Source organism: Schistocerca serialis, chromosome 6, assembly GCF_023864345.2.
Source record: "Schistocerca serialis cubense isolate TAMUIC-IGC-003099 chromosome 6, iqSchSeri2.2, whole genome shotgun sequence".
Classification (NCBI taxonomy): Eukaryota; Metazoa; Arthropoda; class Insecta; order Orthoptera; family Acrididae; genus Schistocerca; species Schistocerca serialis.
The window spans coordinates 524,995,533-525,022,971 of NC_064643.1; the positions used below are offsets into that span (position 1 = coordinate 524,995,533).

Sequence of the window (27,439 nt, forward strand, 5' to 3'; positions counted from 1 at the left end):
CTGCTGCAAACGTCGTCGAACTATTCCTGCAGGTGGTTGTTGTCTTGCAAACGTCCCAATCTGTTGACTCAGGGATCGAGACGTAGCCGCTCGAACCGTTACAGCCATGCGGATAAGATGCCTGTCATTTCGACTTCTAGTGATACGAGGCCGTTGGAATCCAGCACGGCGTTCAGTATTACCCTCCTGAACCCACCGATTCCATATTCTGCTAATAGTCATTGGATCTCAACCAACGCGAGCAGAAATGTCGTGATACGATAAACCGCAATCGCGATAGGCTACAATCCGACCTTTATCAAAGTCGGAAACGTGATGTTACGCATTTCCCCTCCTTACACGAGGCATCACAACAACGTTTCACCAGGAAACGCCGGTCAACTGCTGTTTGTGTATGAGAAATCGGTTGGAAACTTTCCTCGTGTCAGCACGTTGTAGGTGTCACCACTGGCGCCAACCTTGTGTGAATGCTCTGAAAAGCTAATTATTAGCATATCTCAGCATCTTCTTCCTGTCCGTTAAATTTCGCGTCTGTAGCACGTCATCTTCGTGGTGTAGCCAGTAGTGTAAATGAAAATCGGTACTCGGTTGAAAACAACAAAACTGTGAAAGATGTCTCAATTTGACTCGTAAATGTGCTCGGAATTATAGCAAATCAAATCAGAGGAGAGCTCGTGTCAAAAGTAACCTGAAGCCTTAAAATATCTTGTGCCAAGCGAACGCGAGAGCTACGAAAACGAAATTAAGAAACGGCGGAAAGCCATTACGTAGCTGGCTCATAGGGCATACAGCGGCCAGTGACAGACCTAACTTGTGATTTATCTATTCTACACCCATTAAATTACTCTGTATGACCATAGTGTTAAAAAGATTGGTAATTATATTACATATTAACCTTCGCAATACCAACTTCTGAAAATATTGTAATATAGTCAGATACTTTAAATTTTAAAATTTTGAAAAAAATATTTATTGTTTTTAATTAATTCTTCTACCGGATTCCACATAAGTTTTAAAATTGTCAGTTACGGTTGACCCAAAAATTTAAGTCTCGGTAAGAGGTGTCACTTTCCACAATGAATCTCGTATTCAATATTTCCATGTTCAAGGCCTTACATACACATTAGTATCTCTTTAAAAGTATGTTGAGAGTAAAAGTCAACAATAATGAACGAAATTTCGAGTTTTAATTTTTTGTGGTGAGTATGAAGTATACAGTACATGTTCCTGAAATTGGGTTGATATTGCTAAGAGTGTACTAAATGGTATTTCCGGAGTCTGAAACTTACTTACTCCTCCGAACCTCTGTAGAAAGCATATTGTTAACATAATTCGAGAACAGTTAACGATTTTTTCTATTTTTTTCGTGGAGCATAAAGTACCGCCCCCCTCCCCTATCGCCCCTCGTAATGCACGTTATGGAAAATGCCTTAGTATTGCTGGGATCAATACGAAACACTTGTTACGATATTATAAGAACATTTTCACGAAAAATCTACGATGCGGACTCGAATAGCGTACACAGATTTTTTTATGTGACACTGCCACACAGTTATCGCTATAGCGTGAGCAAAATAATAAGATAAACGCTTATCTCAAACCAGTGTCAACTGCTATCGATTCCACAAAACAGAATTTATTGACTTTAAGAAATACAAGTAGAAGGATAATACGCGTGCTGTTTAATGTGCATACTGGAGGATAACCAGTTTTTCTCATCGAGAAGAGATACACTACTCGATTTTCTAAGGCTGTATTCTTTCTTAGTCTTTAGAACGGCAGACGCGAATAAAGAAGCTGTTAGAAAGTCTCCTGAAGGCAGAGGATCACGCGAAAGCAGGGAAACTACTTGCACAATGATAACTACTTATGTATTCAGAGGCAAACATGTTTTCAAGGTCTAGCAGTCGGCGTTACAGATCGCGTCGAAAGAAATGTCTCCCGATCCTGAACTCATCGCGATGCTGGCAGCAAGTAGATCAGATCACACCCTTCACTCTCTTGCCTCGGCGTTTGATCCGTTGCAAGTCCTTGCAAAGTCTCATCGCATTGGCCTTGTAGTCAAAATCTTCTCTCTGGTTCGTCTCCTGGTTCTCTGTTTTACATTTTCAGTATGAATAGGAGATTCTACGTCCTCTCTCGAAATGTCAAGGACTCACAAGTTTAATGATATTCGTATCTCTTTACTTCAGTGGTGTGTTGGCGAATAAAGTGGTCACTGTTAACGGGTTCTCTTCGACAGTGGTATGCGAGGCTGTAGTGCTTACACATGTCCTCCCGACTTCACGAGGTAATTTTTGGAAATTAGATAAGTAGTACACAGACACTATGTCGCTGTCAACAGCATTTTTAATAGAGTTCCTTGAAAAATTACACCGGAAGATGAAAGTGCTCGCATTCCGAGTACTTGGTAGTATTTGTAGATGTTCGACACTCATAATGTTGTAATGAAGCACACGCTTTCTCTGCTTGTAATAAGTACCCAAAAGCCATTGTTGAGACAAAGTGCAGTCGGCTACCATATTCATACCATTACGCAACTAGTGAACGCTATTTCGTTTACAATAGTCCGGATATTACAGTTTTGAACATAGCTATTATTCGGCAATCGTATAACAGTTTCAACATAGGATTAAACAGCCAACCGGTTGCATATAAACCGTAAGTATATTCACCTAGGTTTCAACACCTATTAGGGGTGTCTTCATCAGAATGAAATGTTGGTAAATCGTAAAATTACATTGCTAAAAAGCAACAGTCAGAATTTGTCATGAGCATAGCTGCTCCTAATTCTGACTATTGCTTTTTAGCAATGTAATTTTACGATTTAGCAACATTTCATTCTGATGAAGACACCCCTAGTAGGTGTCGAAACCTAGGTCAATGTACCTACCGTTTATGTGCAACCGGTTGGCTGTTTGATCCTATTCTGAAACCCCTGGTATTGTTGCACGTCTGTTGCTGAATCTGTTAAGTTTCTCCATAATATATTACTCTACCCGTGATGTTGATGATTCAGATAAGTAGTATAACAAAAAATTGTGATAACTACGATAATGCTCTTGCTGATTTAGAGACTACAGATTGTGTATGTAATTTTTGCTGTAAGACAACTCGTTACTATTTCTCAACGATGTTTTTTTAAAATTCTTCTGTGAGAGGTTACAAGAGGGCATCCTGCGTTCTGCAACGACAGACAACAAAGCGAGAGGATAACTAAAGTGACGTCATTGACCTCTTGATTCACTATTGTGAATAATGTTAAAATGCATTTACTCTGTTTACTCCATGAAATACAACAGTACACAAATTTTATGGATGATCCGAGGCTGCCACGTACAGAGTCAATTAACATGGATGTTTTCCGTACGCAGAGCCGCACCTTATTGTAAACTATCCATCACTAAATGGGTAAGATTTACATGTCAGCCATGGCTTTCGTCTGGGTCTACTAATGAACAACTGGTATATTGTGTTACCGAGGGCCCACTTGTGTATCGGCACAATTCTACTGGGTACAGTATAAAGTCACAATTATAGAAATTGTCGACTTGGATCTTTTCCAACTGTAAAAGTTGTGGGAATCAGCTATTGCCCCATTCAGTATGAGCGATGGCTGAGAGTCTTCTACTATAGGTATGTTAATTACTGTGAGCATTGTTTTCCTCGTGTGGGAGGTAGGACGCAACGCGGTGGCTACGCGATAGTAACGCCCACATCTCCAGCTGTGTTTGCGGTTTCTTGGATTCTCAAAGCAGGCAGCCAGAATGGTGCAATCCTGTATCGCTGTTCCCTATTCACGTAGTTCGGGGGGGTTGAAACATTTGAAAGCCCTTCCTGATTTTACGTTCCACTATCCCTGGTAATTTATTAAGTATGGATGTCCCGATAAGTTTTATATTCCTGCCATAGTCAATTTGTGCTGCAGCCCTAGTTGGATGCAGCACTTGTGCCCAACGATGTACTCGTACGTTACTGCTCACCAGCCAATGTAAAGTTTCAAAATGCTGTCGAAAGAGAACCACTAATCAGAATGATGTCCCAAATTTGAGCATATTATTGACACAGGAAGAAACGTCATGCAACAAAAAAAGTAAACAAAAGTTTGACCAATATATGGCGCCGCAAGCGTCATAACATGGTCACCAACAGAGGCGCGAAACACGGCTAGTCCTCAGTTTGCGTCAAAGACGCTCGACATGACCGTCTCCATGAAGGATCACGCGCTGCTGATAAAGGTCTTTTAAAAGAACGTGTGCTGTGCGCCAACAGCCCTTCATTCAGGGATGTGAAAAAATGCATTGTTCCGATGCCTGCTAAGGGTCTGAACATAATGATTACAAAATTCTAAAAGACAGTGCAGTGTGGCAGAGGGAGGAAAGCAGTTGATTCGACGTTTGTCGAAGATGTGGCCACAGCACTCCAAGAGGGGGCTAGCGGTGGTGTGCGAACACGCTGTGCAAGCGGAACTGCCCGCATGTGGGACATCCCTGCGAGCATGGTGCATAAAATCCTACGAAACCTGCTATATTGCTAACCACACCAAATCATCCATATTTAGGAGCTGCTTCCTGCTGACCTGCCAACAAGACAAACGTTCACTCTGGGATTTTAGAATTTCTTTCTCGCATGGTGGTGGACGACGAATGGCCATGGCATATTCTGTGGGCAGATGAAACCCACTTCCATCTCCAAAGACTAGTCAGTACGCAAAACTGCAGAATATGGGCATCAGAAAACCCGCACGCTCACCAATCGGTTCCACTTATATTTCACTAGTGTTCCTCTGGCTATTTTTTGTTGACTGTCCTATTAAAAGCTCGATGTCCTTACGTGGCTTCTTTCTTGTTAAGTTCTAGCAGCAGATTTTATTGTAAAGCACACATCTATGTATCTCAGGGACGAGGAAGAAGACAAAACTATCCAGGAACCAGTTTAAATACAGTTGACCTTTATAGCGAACCAAACATCGTTGATTTACTTCTCTGATAGAAATTAATCAAAGTTAAAGAATGTCTTTCAGTATCTGGCTTTATAGTCCTAGATCTAGCAAACTGAAATGTACTTTTGTTATATTTTAAAACTAGTTTCTGGTAGCAAAACTGATTTCAATGTTTGTTTTTTGCAGTGACCAGAGGTATTAGGCTGACAGTTAATACTGGGTGATTATCGAACAATGGACTGTCGCTTAGCGTAATATTCGCAATGTTCAAATTTCAGAAGACGAATATCAAGTATTAAGACTTCAGTGCTTTCCGCTGTCCTATTCTTAATCTGTTAATAATTTCAGTCTCTTCAACTATCTCCGAAAGTAAGGTTTCCTTAACTGATTTATCATCCTTCGGAAAAACTCGGATCCTTGGAATCAATCCGACCATATGGCGAATTCACTTTTTGGAATAAATCGGGTACAGACAATTTGAATAGTACTGATATATTGTTTCAACCTTCAATTCGCAATTACACATCACACCGACGCGATTAGTGCTAACGGCCACGGTTCTTACGGAACAGATCTGAACTTAGTGAGAGCGAGACTATGCTACTTATAGATTAATACAAACAAACGAATTCTAATCTAGGGTATTCTTACTTCCTTACTTTCTTAGGATTATATTGCATTCCTTTTTTATAACTAATACATAAATATTTCAATTATTCCTTTTTATAACTAATACTTAAATTTTCAAATAAACTAATTGAAGTTTAGTTGATGCCGTCAAAGCGTGGCTACACACTTCATTCTGCAAAGATGACTGTTCGGTGCAGGTTGACATCATTTATCTCACGGCCGTATTTTTTCGAAGAGATGAGTTCTGCGGATACTATTATCAGTACCGTTACTGGTAAACGCTATGAAAGTCTTTTGCTCACCGACCTACAAACACTTCAACAGTTTGGGTGTATGGACAGGATCGTTTTATGGAAGGTGACGCATTTGCGCTCATTGCATAGCAAATGCAGCGGATGCTGCAGCGTCATTTCGGAAATGTTGGAATTATCAACCGTCATTTCCGTACAGCATGGCCGTCCAGACCACCTGATCTTAATCCATGCGACTTCTGGCTATGGTGTTATCTGAAAGATGTTGTGTCCACTGCTCCAATTACTAACGTAGCTGAACTGGAGGCACGCATTGCGCAGCCCATTCTGAACGTGGCCTCGCTGGCACCTAGATCTGTCGCAGAACACTTTGTTTCTCGATTTCAACTTGTGATAGAAAATGATGGACAGCATACTGAATATGTCTTGCGCCAGTCTCATGACAATTGGAAACAGATGGCATTTTGCTTTTTCAGCGGTTTTCTGGGACAATTAAAAATCTGAAAAAGATGTCATTTTGCTTTTTTATGCGGTTTTTGGCCCCAGGATAATTAAAAACCGATTTTTCCCACCAGATATGGTTCGACCGTGCCGTTATGGATGGGCTTACTTAACTAACAGTGCCAACTGTTGACTGCCGAACTTACACAGTCATGCACATTGAACACTACGTATGATGTAATGTGCATCTCCAGCCATAGCTACCGTACTGCAATTCGTCAGTCGTTTGTAGACGACCTTAAATATTCGTCACTTTCTTCCCGTGACGTTTTCTACTGGGTCAATAACGTGCTGTTCAAATTTGACGGTATTATGAGCAGTAGTTTTCTGTCTACAGCGTTTTGAAAGTAGAACTTTAATTATGGACACCCTGTCTATATCTCCAAGCTGACAGTCCATCTTCCACACGCCCGCAGTGTACACAGCATTTATGTTATCTTTTGTCACAAGGTTTTATGCTATCTTACAGACTATACTTCCAAAATAAATCAGTTGCCCAGAAAACTGGTCTGATGAAATTTCAGCTGAACTTCATAGTATTAACAGGTAGCTCATTGAGATTAAACTATAGAAAAATAGCGATTTTCAGCAACACCAATAGCAGATCGTCCTTCATAAAAGACAAACCATACGCCCTCGAAACCTTCTACCTATCTCATTTCACAGGAAATTTTACTATCGTGCAGTCGCATGCTCATCACTTTGTTTGAGAAAAGATATAGAATTTTGTATTTAATGGTATTCAGTATCATTCACTCCATTTGTTTCAAAAAGGGAGTGTGTTACCCGTTTGGTTAAAATTGCTAAATATCCTCGAGAGTTTTACTGGAGTGCCGCGCGGGATTAGCCGAGCGGTCAGGGGCGCTTCAGTCATGGACTGTGCGGCTGGTCCCGGCGGAGGTTCGAGTCCTCCCTCGGGCATGGGTGTGTGTGTTTGTCCTTAGGATAATTTAGGTTAAGTAGTGTGTAAGCTTAGGGACTGATGACCTTAGCAGTTAAGTCCCATAAGATTTCACACCCATTTGAATATTTTTTTAGTGCAGTACGCACACACACACACACACACAGAGAGAGAGAGAGAGAGAGAGCTTTTTATATAGAGGATGTTTCAGAAATGCTTTTACAAACATCGGGTCAAATTTCTCACATCAAACCAGTGTATGAAAAGTGGAAGTGGAAAATTTTCTAAGTGCCTTTTTTCGCAAACAATGTTTTCAGTGATATCGCGTTCTCAATACTTTCTTACATGTCGCTTGACTTGATCCGGATGACAAACCTCTGTCAAAGCCGTTCTAGCATTCTGTAGTTTCTCTGCCTCGTGATGACTGGGTGTTGTGTGATGTCCTTAGGTTAGCTAGGTTTAAGTAGTTCTAAGTTCTAGGGGACTGATGACCTGAGATGTTAAGTCCCATAGTGCTCAGAGCCATTTGAACCATTAGTCATTCTGTAGTACATGCCGCGGGGTGCTATTTGCCACGCTGTGTTTCTCTCTGAAATTTCAGAATTTCAGCATGTGAGAAGTGGTTTTTGTTGACTAGAGTTCTGTTTGTTAAAAACCTAATGCTGTATTTATGTACTTGAACCATCCCAAAAAGAACTTAATGTCTCAGTATTAACAGCAATCTGAAAAAAGTCTTTCTTCCTGCTGTTTTACCGAAAACTAACGTTTTTGAGACCGTGAGTGTGTACAAAAGACACTTTGATTCTTATAGATAAGAAAGCAGCCAGCCAATATTAATAAGGCTGTTTATTTGGACAAATAGAGCCGTTACCGATGTCCAGCCGACAGGTTCGACTCCAGACCGCTGTTCGCCGGCCGCGGTGGTCTAGCGGTTCTGGCGCTGCAGTCCGGAACCGCGGGACTGCTACGGTCGCAGGTTCGAATCCTGCCTCGGGCATGGGTGTGTGTGATGTCCTTAGGTTAGTTAGGTTTAAGTAGTTCTAAGTTCTAGGGGACTTATGACCTCAGATGTTGAGTCCCATAGTGCTCAGAGCCATTTGAACCATTTGAACCAGACCGCTGTTCATGTTTACATTACATTTCTTGTTGTTTAATTAGTCGTTGTCTGTTTTTTTTCACATGTAATGTAGACAATTACAAATACAATAAAACGTGGTAACGGCGCTACTTTTATAAATAAATATAGCTATTGACAGGGACTGTTTGCTGTTTTCCTCTTTGGAAGAATCAGCTTGTAAAAACTTTCTTTTTGGCACTCAGAACCAATCAGTTTCCTCGTATAGGACTGATAACGTTCGTGATAAAGAATTTATTTTCTCATTTGTCTCTTTATTTTTTGCGATGATACGGTGAGCACCAATGTTCTTTGGTGTCATAATACCTTCTCAGTTTTGTGAGCACAAAACCGTTATGTACAAGAAGGGGTGTATTGTCTTTTCATTCTCCCGACGAGTGTCAGAATTTCCTAAAAACCTTTCGTGTTTGAGTTTTTACTGTAAGAGTGTTTTAAAAGTTTCTCGTGTCATAACATGACAGCAGAGGCGCAGCCTCGCTTTCTTTAGCAATGAGCAGCTGTGTACAAGAATAATATCCGCCTGTTCGTGAAATGTTTATTCTCCAATGTTTAAGTGAGATACTTCTCAGGTAATTCCCCACAAGCGTACTGTGAAACATTCAACGTACACAATTTTAACTATCCCTTTCACTTCTTCTGATACCAAATAAGGCTTAAAGAGTGCTAAACTAATCAATATCATTCTTAATACCTCTATTTAATTATTATTGTTAGCGTTACTATTATTATTATTATTATTGTCAGTTACTATTTTTATTAATAATTCAAATTACTATTATTGTGATTGTTCTATAATATTTTTTATATGTGTTGTTTCCGGTCAGATGCAATAGAGCACCTTAATTCTTCAGTCTGGTCAGACTAAATAAGCAGTAAATAAATAAGTAAATAAAAATGGTCTCCACAGCAACACATCATTGTCAGTGATACAAGTAGAGCATCCGTAAATTGAGCTGCATTGTTAACATGACTCGGTTTTTTAACAAAATGAGTTTCAATTACTATCTACAGTTTTTTTTTACTCACGAGGTTTGCCCCAGGAATTTGTAGTCTGTTTCTTGTATATTTCTGTTACAGCCTGTATTTACTAACTAGTGTTGTGAATTACCTCCGCCTCTGTAGCTGAGTGGTCAACATGGCTGATAGGCTTGTCGGGCAGCCCAGGTTCGATGCCCGGTACTGGTAGAGATCTTTGCTTGGTGGAAGAACTGGTACGGCGTGCACTCAGCCTCGTGATACCAACTGAGAAACTACTCGTCCGATTAGCTGCGGTTCCAAGGTCAAGAGGCGCGACGGTGACCAGGATAGCGGTGAGCTGATCAAATGCCCCCCCCCCCCCCCCCAATATTGCTCCCAATGACGCCTTTGACAGAGGATGACATGTTGGTCGGTCGGCCACAATTGGCCCGTCACGGGCCAGAACATGGCACATTACTTGCTTTATTTTAGTTGGGAACGACGTCTTTTATTGAATTTGCTGTATCCTTGAAAGGGATATGTCTTATTTGCCGCAACGATTTTCAGGAAGTTTTGACCATAAATGTGAAGGAAGTCGAGAATTTGATAAATGTGCTCAATCTCTGTGGTACTGATATAACCATAGCCTTTGTAAGACTGTGCTTGAGACAGACATGTTGGTCAGAGAGGTTACTTCATTTTGAAGTTAGACAGCAGTGTGTGTTGGACAGTCTGGCAATCTATTTTGGTTCGAAAAGGATGGAAGCCGGCCTGCCGTGTAGTGGAGGCAGCATCACTTAAAAACGATGTTGTAATAAACATTATTGAGAAGAAATATTAAGAAAATGAGATGATATGAATAGAAGACTCACAGAAGCCAATTTTTTAAGTAATCCAGTCTTTTTTTGTAATTGTGTAGTTTCTTACTGTTAGAACATTGCGTATGGTTAATGTTTGCTGTAGACATCTTATAATGCAACATATGGTCTTGTCTTATAGTTGAAACAAGTGTCAAGAAACGCAATTTGACCACAAGAAAGTTATTAAGAAAAATTTTGCCAATTTGTCTAGGTGTGAGAAATGAAAAGGAGGTGTATGGTTGTCATGGATTAATGAAGCATAGTTGAACTTCGAGTCTTTGTTCTTTTTTATTAGTCGTTAACATTAGTTACCCATTTTTATTTACTTTGATGAATTTTTTTGCGTCGGCCGCTGTGGACGAGCGGTTCTAGGCGCTTCAGTCCGGAACCTCGCTGCTGCTACGGTCGCAGGTTCGAATCCTGCCTCGGGAATGGATGTGTGTGATGTCCTTAGGTTAGTTAGGTTTAAGTAGCTCTAAGTCTAGGGGACTGATGACCTCAGATGTTAATTCCCATTGTGCTTAGAGCCATTTGAACCATTTTTGAACTTTATTTGCAGACTCGCGTTACACATCGCGAGTTGTATACTGAGAGGCATTTTTACGAAAATTTGCTAAAATACCTTCTTACACTGCGCATCACAACTACCGCAAAGCAAATTTGAGTTTTGACAGTAACACCATTATTTCTAATAGCATCAAACTTCAGAGCAGACGAGCGTTCCGTGCGCACAGGTATGCCAATAAATTTAATTTCCGTCAGCGTTCATGTAAATTGTAAGGAATAGTGACTGTCAGAGTTTTTTGTGAAAATATCAGTTCTGAGGCTTAGTACGAGTAAAAGATTCCAGTAAAGTGCTAGCTTGTGAATCTTCAAGCAATTTTATCAGAAGGTCAGATACGTTAATTTTCATGTCATTTCCTCTGCAATTACAAAAACAGTTCTGATACAGTGATTGTTTGCTACACTAAAGATAAAGATTAGCCACATTCAGGGCCAACATTTTAATCCGAGTCATTTGTTTTGCAGTCGGATGACATGACTTGTGGACTTCTGAAAATTTCATTGAAAGTCGATTGATTCCTCGCAGGCGAATTGTTTGATGTAGAGGCTATGTTTAATTTCGCATCAGATTTGCGTTTTTCGATATCAAAATAGTTTTATCCATTAATCATGGTTTCAGATTGATGAAGAGTACTCAACAACTAACAGTACTGTTGTATTGTTTCAGGTGGCACTACTCACTTCTGAGTTTATGTGCCCCTACATCATAAAATAATCCACGTATGTAAAAGAGCTGACTAGGCCTCTAGTGGTGTCACTACCAAAGTAGATGTTGCTTTTCAGTTGTGCCTGAATTGTCAACATTACTTCTATGTGCTTTCATACTGTGACATTCCACACTTGTTACATACGAGGGATGCCCTCGCTTCTCCTCGAGAATTTCGTGTCCATACTGAATAATCTAAGTCATCGTCCCTTGGTCCACAACCAAGTATGTATCCCATAAATGTTAGGACTCAATAACTTTCAGGTAGAAATTACGTTGCCGTTTCTCATTGCGCCAGCTTTTCACTGGGCAGAGGTCGATTGATATGTTGTACAGTATTGCTGTTTACATCATCTCGACTTTTACCCTCTGATGACACTATTATTCTTAAATACTTGCATTAAACGACTTGGAGCCCTTAAATATCTCTTTATAGGTGTGTATTGTCACGAATCCGTTTTTCCCACAATGCCCCATAACTTACGTAAAACCCGTAGGAAAGAGTTAAATCTAATTGGAATATATTAATCGCCACTGGAAATGTGAATCAATTTCAGTGATTTTCAATACTTAACTATTTAAATGACAAATTCCTATATTAAATTGCATGCACAGTTGAACAGAAGCCACTATGGAAGCAAGTTGGACTCCACAGAGAACGAGTTAAGCGTTGTAGGGCCATAAACTACAGGGAGTCTGTCTCCCACCCCCACTCGGAGAATAGTCAGTTGCCCCATGCGAAGGGACCCGCCAGGCAGGTAGAGTCGGATCGGGCCGTGTTTTGATAGGTTTCCACCATGGTCCAGAGTCGTACTATGCAGATTACATCTCCAGGATGTGCAGGGGTAATAGATTTTTTTAGTTAGCAGTGTGGTCACCGTGCGCATGACACTTAATGGCAGATTCCTGGGAGCACTACAATTGTGGAGAAAAACAGTGTCCAGTCAAAATTCACCACGAAACACGTTCTGTTAAGATAACATCTTAGAAAGCGCAATGGGAACATAAAGTTTAGGCCACCTTTGTAGATTGTAGGAGGCCAACACCTTGCTCAGATGCTGCAAAACCACATTGTTTAAGAAATTAAAATTGGCTGTCATTGGTTCAAGTAAATAATTTTACAAGTGGGAGTAAGGTGTGGAGGTCCTTCCAGATTGCTCAGCGCATGAAAATAGATAGATTGTGGCAGTAATTCAGAAAAATTTTTGGAACACCAACTGGTTAATAAACAGAAACGCGAGTAAGGGAGGAACACCAGCGTCTTGTAAGGTAACTTCTTCCTGGTCGGCACTCATAAGATTTGTTACTCAGCCAGTCATAAATTACACAACGCCGATAAATGCAGAGCGCAGAATTTTCCTTGTCGGAAGCGCTCTGCAGAAATTTACTTCTTCCCAAACTGGCATGTTTATGGGAAGACTGTACTTCCAGACTTCTGCAAGCTTATCTGGGACGAAAGGCTCTCATACGGCTGAGATGAACGAAGACAGTAAGGTGTTATTGCTACGGAGTCAGTGACTGATTTTACAGCCACCTCTGCGACCACTTGCAGATTAAGAGTAGGGTGAGATGCAGTCTCATACGGCTGAGATGAGCACAGACATTGAGGGGCTGTTGATATAGAGCCAATGACTGATTTTACAGCCACGTCGGCCACCACTTGTAGATTATGAGCAGGATGAGATGCGATCACAACACTGAAGTAGACTGTAGGGAAGACTTATTTGCAGTTAGAGGTTCAAGATGCTTTCAACTTCGGCTGTAGATACGCTCGCATATTCTTCCGTGTTAGTTTCCATCTCTATACGATTATGGTACGACCCCCGCGTATGTAAATGTTTTGTCCAGATATGCATTTAGTTCAGTTGGACGTATTTCTTGTTTCCCCATTTACTACATGCACGACGGTAAGAAACGGATGCCACATTAATCCCTTGCCTATATGTCGGTGCTTATATACCAGCTTCGAGTTCGCGCTACGTTGCGTATACGCTGCAGCAACGTCCGAAAATGGAAACTTTTTGACCGCCCCTTATACTATTAATGCAACATTCATTCATTTAAACTTGGTTACTGTAAAAAAAAGGCTTCGTCAACAGTTTTTACCCCCTCCCCCCCACCCCTCGCCTTCCTACATTTTTCTCCATTACCAAATAGACGATATCTTGATACTTCTTGATTTGTCCTATCAAAAGAATCCTTTTACTCAAGTAAAGACATTGATTTATTTTTCCCCAGTTCGATTCAAGGTCTCTTCATTAGTCGACTTCTTGTCTGTACCGCTTATTGTCAATATTTCACTTCCATGTATGGCTGATCTTCAGAATATGACAGAAAATACTGCCAGACACTTACATTTATATCAGATTTTAACAAATTTCTCTTCTTTCAGAAACATTTTTCTTGATCCTGTCAGTCAACATTTACATTCTCTCTGCTCTGGCCATTATCATTGCATTTGGTCGAAATATCAAAACTATTCCACAAGTTGTAGGTGCCCTAGTTCTTCATCTGATTCCTTCAGCATCGCCTGATTTTATTAAATGATATTCCACTAACATTTGGTGATAAGTTCCTACGGCACCAAATTCCTAAGGTCATCCGTCCCTAGGCTAACTTAAACTAACTTACGCTAAGGACAATATACACACATCCATGCCCGAGCGAGGACTCGAACCTCCGACGGTGGGAGCCGCGCTAAACGTGGCAAGGCGCCCTAGACCGCGCGGCTACCCCGTGCGGAATTCCACTACCATTGTTTACACTATCATTGTTCTACTTTTGTTTTTCATCTTAAAATCTTTTTTCAACATATCATCCAATGCGTTCAACTGCTCTTCCAAGTCGTTTGCCTCATCTGAACAAATTAAAGTGTGACTGGCAAATCTCATAGTTTTTATTTTTGCTCCTGTAAATATAATTCCATTTCCAAATTTCTCCTTTGTTTCCCTTGTTGTCAATACACAGATATTACATAACATCGTGGAGAGGCTACACCCCTGTGTCAGTCCTTTCACAATGCTGCTTTCCTTTCATATCCTTCGATTCTTTTAACTGCAGTCTGCTTTCTGTACAGGCCACAGAAAACTTCTTGCTCTTTGTGGTTTTACCCTGTTACCTTCGTAAGTTCATACATTGTATTCCATTTAAAATTGTCAAAAGCTGTTTCTAGATCTGTAAATACTACAAATCTAGGTTTAATTTTCTTCAGTCTATCTTCTAAGACGTCAAAATGTCAGTATTGCCTCATGTGTCACTAACTTCTCTACCAATTTTCCACTGTTCTGTAAATAATTCGAGTCAGTATTCTACAAGTGTGACTTATTACGTTGATGATTCAGTGACACACCTATCAGCTTTCTTTGTAATTGTAATTACAATTAATGCATTCTTCTTGAAATCTGAAAATATTTCGCCCATTTAATACATCTTGCATAGCAAGCGGAATAATTTAACTTGTTAGGACCTCAATAATTGTGATAGAATGTCTCCAGGTCTCCAGGTGCCATATATCGACTTGGGATTTCAGTACTTTATCAAAATCATCTCGCCGTATCATATTTCCCACCTCATCTCCATCTGCTACCTGGGTAGCTTAACCTACTTCGTGATCACCTATTTTGATGTTAAGTTTCTTGCCGTTCTCATTTCTACTACTTCTCATTACTTCGTCTTCCTTCGATTTACTCAACAGACTGTTCATTGCGTTCAACAGTACCTGTCATTCTTCTTCGTTTTCACTGGGGATAGCAGTGTTATCTTCGAATCATAACACTGATATCCTTTCATCTTGAATTTTAATTCGACTCTCGAACCTTCCTTTTATTTCCATCATTGCTTCTTCGATGCATTTTTGACTGAACAGTAGGGACGAAAGACTACAGCCCTGACTTACCCCGGTTCCTCTACTTACTGCTTATTCTCTGCAAAGACTTAATAAGATCAGGGATAGACCACAACTAGTCTCACACCCTCTTCTATTACTGTCTTCCTTTCTTAGCTGTTCGATTTTCATTCCTTAGATATTTCATAGTAGTCTGTGGCTAAAAGGTGTCAAATTTCCAATGGAAAAGTTCGAAGTCAGTGGGATGTAGGACCTATCGCTTTGTCTCTCAAGTTGCGCGTGTATCACTTCTGGTACTTATCGTGTACGTGAGGAATGGCAAGTACGGGGTGACAGAATAACGGGAATGTTCGAAATGAGTAGTGGCAGCCATGGGCAGTTGGCAGCACTGCGGGTTCGTGACAGCGAGTAAACAGTCCGCTATTTCTGTAATCATAGAACAGTAGAACGGACAACAGTGTGCGTTAGCCATAAAAATGTTTTATAAAAACAATTGTAGTTTGATAACGGCGCAGATGGAGTTTCGACTTTTTTATAATTTAGAACGTCATCATGCCGTTCCGTCGAAACACGCGATAAAATGTTGGATCTGCCCTGAAGAAGAAACTAACAGGACGACCAAGAAGTGTGGTTCCTCCAGCGAACATTGAAGTTGTACGCGATTCTGTCTTACGGAGCCCACGGCGTTCAATTCGTAAGCAAGCAGCAGTGGTTGTAACGTCCCGGGAGAGTGTTCGCAGAATACTTCATCTTGATTTAAAATTTCATCCGTACAATCTACATATGGTGCAACAAGTTAAGGACATTGATTACCGGTTACGATTAGGATTCTGTCAACAAATGATAACAAAAACAAACAATGACGATAAATTTCTAAACAAGTTGTGGATGTCAGATGAGGCACGTTTTCATATCGCAGGTTATGTGAATAAACAGAACTACTGTTACTGGGCAAACACAAATCCTAATGACGTTCATGAGCGCCCTTTACACGCTAGTAAAGTGACAATATGGTGTGGTGTACCATCACATGGGATTATCGGACCATTTTTTTTCCTTACCCCTGCACTGAACAACTTTCCAAACGTTCAAGAAGCCTGGTTTCAAGAGGACGGAGCGACATCACACACTACACGGCAGTCAGTGGCATATGTGTGAGAATTGTTTGGCAACCGTGTGACCTCACGATTCGGTAACATTCCGTGGCCCCGACGATCGCCAGATTTATCCGTTTGTGATATTTTCTTGTAGGGCTTCCTGAAGAGCAAAGTTTACACAACTCGACCAAGAACCCTGGATGAGCTGAAACAGATAATTCGGGATGCAATTCACAGTATCCCAAATGAGATATTGCAACCGTCAATGACGAATCTCAACAGCGGATTTCACGAATGTATTCGTACAGGAGGACGCCATCCAAAGGACGTAATTTTTTAAAAAAATGATGAATGCCATCAATGTTTCGTAAATGGCAAAGATGTAAGGTATCAATTATTGTGAATTAAATTTCTTTCCTTCATCACTTCTAGTTTTATTGGATTGTGGAAATGTTCCCGTTTTTTTCTGTGTCACCCCGTATTACCGTTCTCGGAGAGTGAATTAAACTCCAGATCTCCATATAACTGGCAGGTAAGCCAGTTGTATAGTCAAAGGAAGACAAGAGCATACTGTTTAGAATAGACAATGCGCAGGCCTAAGGCAATGTGCGAAAAGCACCCACACACAGAGCTATCGTCAGCCTGAACTACACACTCCACACCCTGAGCGTTAAGCGTCTCACTGGGCGAGGCGCACTCGGCGCCTTGCTTCATCTGCTACTGTCCAGTTTCTGTGTTCTGTGTTGTTCGGTTCACTGAAGAAATGCAGCTTTAAGTGTTGCTACGAGCATCTGACTTTGGCGAGGAACTAGACCCCAAATATCCAATGCGTGGAGAAACATAACAAACTTGACTCTTGACTCTTGGCGGTAGCAGTTCCTGTTGGGTCTCAAACCGATTGTCACTGATAAGGCGTGAAACTCGTCTCCGGTCTTCTTACGGCACTGTTCTTACGCCGTGTTACATCCCCGTGAGTCGTATACTACACCATTCCTTGTAGAAGCGTTAAACATACATCAACAAAGCGGGCAACTTCGTTCGCGGTATGGTCACGAGAACGTTCAAACACGGTAGCTCCTTTACGGCATTGTGTCTCGTCTTCGCGTCAACCCATGTTGCTGCTGAGTTCCATACGACCAACTGGCACTTACCAGCCACCTCACTGCTATGACTCCAAAGCGACCATTGCTGTCGTTTTAAAGGGTGACTAATGCGGGGTGGGCCGTAAGTCAGTTGTCACTAGCAATTCTAGCCCAGTGATAGTTATCGATTTCATCAGTGCTTAGTACCCATCAGTGAGCTGACACTAGCAGTGTGAGGTAATTTTGTTATTTGACAAACAATGAACAGGGAGTTAACTGCAGAAAAGCTTGGGTCAAATGGCTCTAAGGACTATGGGACGTAACATCTGAGGTCATCAGTCCCCTAGACTTAGAACTACTTAAACCTAACTAACCTAAGGACATCACACACATCCATGCCCGAGGCAGGATTAGAACCTGCGACCGTTGCAGCAGCGCGGTTCCGGACTGAAGCGCCTAGAGCCGCTCGGCCACAGTGGCCGGCCAGAAAAGCTTGTATTTGTTTTACAAACTTGGCGGAAACATGACCAAAATTACAGTGATGTTTGTGACGTGTTTGTGCAAAGTTTTCCAAACATCCAGTCACCATGTTGATGAGCTATTCGCAAATTAAAGTTAAGATTTGAAGATACCGTGTCGTTAGCGGATCTTCTTCGTGCAGACAGGCCTACGTCAGTTACTACAAAAGAAAATCTTAATGTTGTCGCCCGGTGCTTCGTCCAATCACCGATTACATCTCAAATAAAACCGTGCGAGTAGGAAGGAATAGCAAGGATTCAGAAAAAGCTGAAACTGAAAGCACATAGGCGTACTTTACTTCAAGAGCTAAATGGAGATGACCCGAAAAATGCCGGCCGGAGTGGCCGAGCGGTTAAAGGCGCTACAGTCTGGAACCGCACGACCGCTGCGGTCGCAGGTTCGAATCCTGCCTCGGGCATGGATGTGTGTGATGTCCTTAGGTTAGTTAGGTTTAAGTAGTTCTAAGTTCTAGGGGACTTATGACCACAGCAGTTGAGTCCCATAGTGCTCAGAGCCATTTGAACCATTTTTTTTTACCCGAAAATACGTATGAAATTCTGCAAGTTTTACGAAAGTATTCTTTGGAGCGACGAAACAACTTTTAATGGGAATGACAGATACGACTGTGTCTACTGCGATTCTACGAATCCCCATGTGCCTACAGAGACAGAGTTTCTTCTGTCGTGAGTACGTGGGCAGAAATTTTCAGCGGTGGTTTAATCGGACCTTAATTTTTAACGATGCTCTCAGTTCTGCTGTAAATTACATAAATCTGCTTGAAAAAGTGTTTTTAGAACTGGAAAAATAGTCAATTTTTTTAACATCTCCAACCGGTCAAGGAAATGTTGATCCGGCAACCAGGTGGAGCAATCCCGCGTTAAGAAGTTGTTCTGAAAGACTTTCTAAATGAAAACTTTGGAGAATGGATTGGCAGACGGGATGCTATTGAATGACGTCCACGACTCCCAGGTGCCATACCCATGGATTTTTCAGCCAAGAATATTGTGCCATGTGTGCCAGTATTTCTCTCTATCGACTCGGCTTTGGCCCTGGTTACATCTTTGGTAGAGGAAAGATGACAACAGAGTGTAGGTTACATCGTGGAGAGCTGTGATATTGAGGCGCGAGCAGTGAACCCGAGTGAAGTGTTTGCTTCTCCATGGCGAGTGAGTGAAGGTACGTTGTATGGAGCCTGGTGCTGGGCTGCCTTGAGAATCCGAGCAGAGTCGCGAGGCGGTGGCAGCTTGATGAAGCAGCTGTTGGGGATCGTAGCTACAGCGAGGAAGGACTGTATGTTGTCGTAATAGAGGAAAGATCGAGCCATCCGGGTTAAGGCGATTATCTTCTTCTTTCTTCGGTGAGAACGTCCCTTGTTCATAGCAACAAAACTGAGTGTGTTAGGCCGGCCTGAGTGGCCGTGCGGTTCTAGGCGCTACAGTCTGGAGCCGAGCGACCGCTGCGGTCGCAGGTTCGAATCCTGTCTCGGGCATGGATGTGTGCGATGCCCTTAGGTTAGTTAGGTTTAATTAGTTCTAAGTTCTAGGTGACTGACGACCTCAGAAGTTAAGTCGCATAGTGCTCTGAGCCATTTTTTTGAGTGTGTTAAAACTTGGTCGCCCCTTCATTTGAGTAGGATTTTGTGCTTTCCCAGCCTAGTACCAAAAATTGATAGTTAGCTACGACATTTTCTAGTAACCGTGGTTTTTGTGTCAGGAGTAAGACTGATATTTTTGTCTGTTCGTGAGGCTTCAAGCACCAGTCTGTTTGTAATCATTTTGCTCTAGAGAGCGTTTATATGAGTAAGGTGTTAAGGTTTTGTGTTTATTAAGCTATGGAGTAATGTTCTCTTCTGTGTATGTTGCCGTAGTAGCCTGTGTGCATAATTACTGATAGAGTTGCTGTTCTCCACTTGATTCTTTTTCTCCTACTGATGAGTCGGCGTGACATCTGTGTGCCATCGGTAGTTTGAAAATCGCGGCTTTGTGTATGGGTAAAAGCGCTCGCAGTGTAATATGGCATTTGTGTCTGCTTAATTAATTAATTAATTAAAAATTGAGAATCATCTGGCCAATCCACATCTGCTTGTCGGTTTCTGTTGCGTCCGAATTAGATATCCTTTTTTTAATAATTAACTGGTGCAGTGATTTCTCGTTATGTATGTTACAGTAGGAACCAGTGTACATCTCTGACGAGGGTACTGTTGTTGTTTCTGGGATTGATGCTTGCTGACAAGAGCAGAGGCACACTGGGAGTCCACGGCGTAATAAGGTACATATGATTGCTGAAGTAAGAGTTATCAACCAGCTGACACGGGTACCATAAGTGTTATACTTAATCTTTTAATCTGTCAATTCTGTTGCAAATATGAGGGAGACAGGCGTAATATGTTTATTTTATTTATTTATTTATTTATTTATTTATTTAACCTGATCAGATTAGGGCCATCAGGCCCTCTCTTACATCGGACCAGTGTTCCACACATGCAGCATTTCACACATCAGAGTTACATCATGAACATAGTTTAAATGAGAAAATTAGCTTACTCTAGTGACAATATGAATAAAGAGTAGTGACTAAGACCTAATGAAGTAAATGCGGAAGTATTTTTACATCAGATGTTATACATACAGATTATGATAAAAGCAATAATAATAACAGTAAAACAAAAAAATCAAATAATAATGATAAACATGACTAAGACCTAATAAAGTAAATGCTGGCAGTATTTTTACATCAGGTGCTATACATACAGATTATGGTGAAAGCAATAATAATAACAGTAAAAAAAATCAAATAATAATGACAGACATGAGAAAGATTGGCAATAGTAATGAAGGTTTGTGCAGATGTACATTAATATTTTAGTGCAGTTTAGTCAAGTTACCGTGCAGTGCTGTCTCACACACACACGGAAGTGCCTTATTGACTGTTTTTCTCGAAGAGAAGCACAAGATGGTAACCGTTACCTAGGGTTTTATGTTGGCCCAGCTAAATTTAAAGAATTGCTTACTACCAGAAGAAGCTACACTGATTTTAATTCATTTATGTATACAGGATGTTACGTGTATGAATGCAGATATTTCTATTGGATACTGGGAACGGTGTACTGAACAACATTACATCAGTGTTTATGTCATTTGTAGAGTAATAATTATAGCTATTACATGTCTTGTGTTTTCAGGTTGGTTATTACCTCCAAGTATATGTGGTAAGGGCAAGCCATTAATGTTAATACACTCTGGGTAGCAGATCAGGGCCTGAAGCGTTGATGTGTGGACGTAAAAGGGTTAGTCTGTAATGAGAGGCGTAGTCCACTGAGTGGCGAAGCTACGATCATGCAGAAAACACAGGGTCGTAAAGTCTCTGACTTCTTGTTAGTTAGTTACATATTCCATGGATAAGTTTGCATGATATATCATAATTATGTGGAACGAGGTATTTTACATTCACAACGCAAATTAATTTCCACATACGGTTACATGCTGAACATTTGTTAGCTTTTTGTTGTTTTTATAGAAAAAAGACAGCAATAGAAATTCTTCTACGGAATAGAAGGTGTTGTGTTGTAAAGGAGGAACTTTCTCAGTTTGTTATCAAATTTTACTTTTATGTCTGTCAGATATTTTTTATCGCTTGGTAAGCGATCAAAAATTTTTGTTGCCGCATTGGGCACCCCTTTCTCTGTTAAAGACAACCGTAATGTGGAGTAACGATAGTCATTTTTCCTTCTGTTATTGTAACTGCGTACCTCATTGTTCCTTTTGGACTGTAGTGGATTATTTACAACAAACTCCATTAGGAAATAAATATACTGTTGATTAGCAGACAGAGTGCCTAATTTCTTAAACAGATGTCTACGAGATGATCGTCGGTGAGCATCACATATTATTCTTCCAGCACGTTTTTGTGGAATGAAGACTTTCTTTCTTAAAGATGAGTTACCCTATAACATTATTCCATATGATATTATTGAATGAAAATGTCCAAAATATGTCAGCTCATTAATTTGTCCCTCCCCAAGATTTGTAATGATTCTAAGCGCAAACATAGCTGAACTAATTTCTTTTGGAGTTCCAAAATGGGTTTTTTCCAATTTAAATTCTCATCAGTATAGACCCATAAGAATTTTGAAGTTTCTATCTTATTCATTATTTCCTTATCATGTGTTACATTTATCACTGGAGTAGCACTTGTAGATGTACATAACTGAATGTGTTGTGACATTCACAGAAAGCCAGTCAATTATACTTTTAAAAACTTCATCTACCATTTCTTCTGTTTCTGTACCTATGCTTGGAAAGATTAAAATACTAGTGTCATTTGCAAAAAGAACGTATTCTTGTTGTTGTATACTAGACGAATGACGGTTAACATATAAGAGAAACAGTAGTGGACCTAAGTTGAACCTTGGGGAACCCTACACGTGATTTCTCCCCAGGCAGGATTATGTCGCTAGACTATATTGCTTGAATTGCTAAGTACGACGTCTGCATTCTTTTGGTTATATATGACGTCAACCATTAGTTGGCTATACCATCAGTCCCTTAAAACGTCAATTTATCTGGGAGAATATTGCGATTCACACAGTCAAGTGCCTTAGAGAGGTCGCGGGAAGTACCAACAGGCGTTATTTTATTCTTAATGCTCATAAAATCTGGTGAGCGAACGTGTAAATTATATTCTCTATAGTGCAACCCCTCTGAAACACTACCTGTGATTTGCGAAGGATACTGTTGTTGCTAAGGTGATATATTATTCTAGAATGCATCATATTCTCAAAAATTTTGGAGAATGAAGTCAGTAGTGGAACATGTCGGTAGTTATTTGCGGCAAGGCTGTTCAGTGCAGCGAAAAAAACAACCAAGACAGTGATATGTGTACATAATGTGGTACCACATATAAAAATATCTTCTCTTATACCCTTTACACCTTGTATATACAGATATTTATACGTTAAGTGTAAGTCTCGTCGTAAGCACCTCTTTACTTTAGAATTCTGATTTCGTTGCAAATAACTTCGTGTTGTGCCTTAAGGTAGGTTTTGTCATGGGGGAGCGTGTCGGAGAGGTCCACCGCATGAGCGTCTTGGGAAGTGATTCCAGTGGTGGTTTCCATTGCATTCCACTTGTGATAATGAGATGATAATGAGAACAACACAACACCCAGTCCCTGAGCGGAGGAGATCTCCCATCGAGCCGGGAATCGAACCCGGGTCCCTTAGCATGACAAGCCGCCGCGCTGACCACTCAGCTATCGGGGCGGACTCGTTGCGAATGAGTAACTGCTTAACTGATCTTGGCTGGCTCTCTTTTGACTTGAGATAGCTGTTGGATCCGGGCTCTTGGTCGTGTAAATTAAAATTTCTGCGAAGGTTTAAGATTGGTTAATTGCGAAAGTTGCGAGTGATTGCTTCAACCTGTGCTTCTGCGTCCACGAGTGTTTAAATTATTGTCAGTCTAAAGGTTAACAGTGTAAGTGCGTGAGAATAAACTGAGGTGTGGTTCTGCTTAAAGAATACTATCGGCAACTGATCGCCCAGTGTTTAACGAAAATCTTTGTCGGCTTCGGCAGAGTGTCTTAAAATTAAACTGACTCTGCACTCTATGTTAGTGGTGCCATCACTCCCACTTTCTGTACAATAATTCCTCAACTTCGGCATAACTGAACTGCGCTTTAGGTTTTTCTTTTTGTACTTGTGAGTCTTTTTGTAAAATGGTCCTGCAAGTATTTATGAACCAGACTACCCCGCATACTTGTGAGAATTAAGGGCCGCAAGTGAATAATATTGGTTTCAAGTTGGTAACTCAGTAACGCTACGTGGCTTCGCTACTGTCTGTTGTTTTTTAGAGGAGAGTAAGCTTTAGATCAGTGTTACCCCATTACTAATTGCTTATTGCAAATTTAAGAAAAGAAATTATTTGGCTGCATTATGAGATTTTATAAACATTTGTTCGTGCTGTCGGTAATTTTTCTATTTGTATAAATAAACTGATAGTTAATTTTAGACTTTGTTTAATTGCGAACCAGTAACTTACTGCTCCATACCCAGCTTCTTACAATGTCAAAAAAATGGCTCTGAGCACAATGGGACTCAACTGCTGAGGTCATTAGTCCTCTAGAACTTAGAACTAGTTAAACCTAACTAACCTAAGGACATCACAAACATCCATGCCCGAGGCAGGATTCGAACCTGCGACCGTAGCGGTCTTGCGGTTCCAGACTGCAGCGCCTTTAACCGCATGGCCACTTCGGCCGGCTCTTACAATGTCAGGTACTGTAAAAATGAGGTTTATTCCGTCAAAGTTACTGATGTTGATAATTTGAAGAAGGAGTCCAATAAGAATTTGAAAAGCTAAAATCCCGGTAGATTCGTTACAGAATTTATGAAGCAGCGTTGAAAAGATGCAATGTTTGTTTAGAACAGCAAACAAACAACTTTGAGCATGTTTCGTAGGTACATATGTTTCTGTGTTGGTAATAAATTTGAATTTTCTTTTGTGTATCGGCCGCTGGTGGCCGAGCGGTTCTGGCGCTACAGTCTGGAACCGCGCGACCGCTACGGTCGCAGGTTCGAATCCTGCCTCGGGCATGGATGTGTGTGTTGTCCTTAGGTTAGTTAGGTTTAAGTAGTTCTAAGTTCTAGGGGACTTATGACCTCAGCAGTTGAGTCCCATAGTGCTCAGAGCCATTTGAACCAACCATTTTGTGTATCATTATTGCCTTAAACGCATTTTTGACAACTGTCTTATGATCCACCCTGTATTTTCAGACATTCCGTAGCATCAGTAAGACTCACAGATAGTGTTTGCTAAGCAACTTGTTGCTGGGTGTTAGTGACGGCAGGAGCGCTCCCTCCCTACGCCAGGTGTGGAGCGACCACGCGGAGCGCCTTGCTGGTCTCTGCGGCCTGGGGCAGGTCGGGACACGGGCCACGTCCCTGAGGCCCGGCGGGTGGTCCGCCGCCCACGCCTGCCCCCAGGCCAGCCGCCCCACCACTGCGAGCGCTCGTACATCTGCGCCGCGCCGCGCCGGCCGGTTGGACACGACGCTATCCTTCTTTCTTCCCTTCCTGACTCTCTGCACCGCGACTTTTTCTCTTCCTCGCTCCGTCATACATCACTTTCCCTCAGCTTCCTGCTAGGAATCTTGTGTTCGGATCAAAGGTGTGTACATCGGCGTGCTTGCAGCTGTTTCTGTTTTTATATACTGTTTGTGTCTTCCCGCATTGCCGCTCCATAGACTCATCCCTGTAGCCTGGAGGAGTTTGGCTGCCGCTAAAGAGACGGACATATTCACTACCAGTAGTAAAGCTGAACCATTCAGAAAACATAGTTGGATGTCAGTGTAACTTTGTACACGTACACACCATTGGCCGGTATATATAACATTAACCGAAAAAAATCTCAACACTATAAAGAGATGTGTAGAATCGTGGAAGTATGTACCGTCTTTGCAACTAAATGAAGTCAGTTTGTTTATTGCCATACGCGTTTGGATTCTTTTATTTAAGAAACATATCAGTGCCCTGAAATACACGTTTCCTTTTTTAAATACAATAAACGTATCATGTGGTAGAAATAATAAGCTGCTATATTAGATTTTGTCGTGTTTTTCTCTTGCTTTTTAGGTTAGAAGCAGCATTTGTAGCGCAAGTTCCATATTTTGAATGTATCGTTCGGTGTTACGATTTCCAGCGATGTTAACACATATGTGTGGTCCTGGAGATGAATTTGTTAGTTTTCATACTCCAGCTGGCTTATTTCTCGCATTCTTCCATCCACATTTGTCGCATCGCATATTTCACTTTCACTTTCCGTTTGGAGATCAACATATATGTGTTTTTGCTGTGTAGTGTTTCCAAATGATATTGTGTGTTTGTCTGTCTTTTGTTTGTGTTAATAAATATGAGTTTGTATATATGTATAAGTGTGTGTGTGCGTGTGTGTGTGTGTGTGTGTGTGTGTGTGTGTGTGTGTGTATTTTTATGTGTGCAAATGTATTTTGCTTTTAATAAATATGAGTTCATGTGGAGGTGTGTGTGTGTGTGGGGGGGGGGGGGGGGGTCGAGAGAGAAGCGGGGAAGGAAATTCATTAATTATTTACTCTGGTTACAATTCGTTTGTTATTGTCTTGGTGGCTAGCATGATCAGAGATTCATTGTTTACATGGATTTGGTCGTTGAGTACCTTCTTTTCCATTGCAATGGCTCTTTGTATGTGAAAGGTTTTTTTGCAATTTCAGGAGCTTTTTGTTGTGATTACTCACTCTGATAACTGTCTTGTCACATTCCATGTTGGATGGTTCACGTCCGTATTTTATGAGGTGTTCAGGGAAGGTAGAATGGCTGTTTTCATGTTTCAAACTTCTTATATGTTCTTTATATCTAGTTTTAAAGTTCGTGCTTGTCATCCCTAGATATACTGACTAATCATTCTTGGCACTCTAGCTGGTATATACCTGCTCGTTGGTATTTATCTGGTTTGTCTGTTGTTTGTAAATGTGATTATATTGAGTTTCTTGTTCTGTAAGCTATTTGTAATCCCTGTTTCTTTAATATATTTGCTATTTTGTGTAGTGCTTTGTGTTTGTATGTCAGAGGCACAAATTTTTTCTGTTATTCATGTCATGAGTGTTATTGTTTTGTGTTTCCATGTGTGTTGTAGTGTCTGTGGGGTTATGTGTTCTCTACATGTTTTGATTTTTCTTAAGTTGCGTTTTAATTTTTGGGCTGAGTTTGTGTACTATGTGGGTGCTGCAACCATTGTTTGTGGCTATGAGTTGTACTGTTTATAATTCTTTTTCATAGTTTTCTTCGCTGAGTGGGATGATATTTCGTATCTTTAACATGTGTCTTAGGGCCGCTAATTTTTGATTTTGTGGGTGTTTAGATGAAGCATGTATAATTATGTCTGTGGCTGTTGGCTTTTGTGAAGATGCCAAATGTGTGTTTATTGTTCTCTCTCTTTATTGTCATATCCAGGAAATGTACTTCGTTTTGTGTTTCTTATTCGTTGGTGAATTGAATATACTTATGTAAGTTGTTTATATCTGTTTGAAGTTCCTCAGTTTTCTCTGTTAGTTCATCTACCATACAGATTATGTCGTCCACATATCTGTACCAGTAAACAATTTTGTATCCTTACTTTGTGATGACTGTATCAAAGATTGTGTTTTCTGTGTGGTTTATGAATATGTGTGCCAGTTTTCTGAAATTGGGGATCACAATGGAAGCCTATATTCATGTAAGTAAAATTACGTTTCCAATTGGAAACACCACTAAGAAATTAAACGAAAAACTACAAGCTATCAACGTCATAGTCACAAGAGCTGATAAAGGGAACAGCAAGGTACTGATGCATAAGGAACAATACATAGCTGGCCGTAGTAGCCGAGCGGTTCTAGTCGCTACAGTCTGGAACCGCGCGACCGCTACGGTCGCAGGTTCTAATC

The 27,439-nt window shown here is 40.9% G+C and overlaps 1 protein-coding gene across 1 annotated transcript in view; it reads right to left on the reverse strand.

Annotated features, from left to right (window-relative positions):
• LOC126484963 (adult-specific cuticular protein ACP-20-like) overlaps window positions 1-25,102 on the reverse strand; it is a 57,959-nt gene extending 32,857 nt beyond the window's left edge. Inside the window, exon 1 of the mRNA XM_050108564.1 lies at window positions 24,786-25,102. Coding sequence (XP_049964521.1) covers window positions 24,786-25,102 — 317 coding nt within the window. The remainder of the gene's footprint in view (window positions 1-24,785) is intronic.
• Between the last annotated feature and the right edge of the window lie 2,337 nt (window positions 25,103-27,439).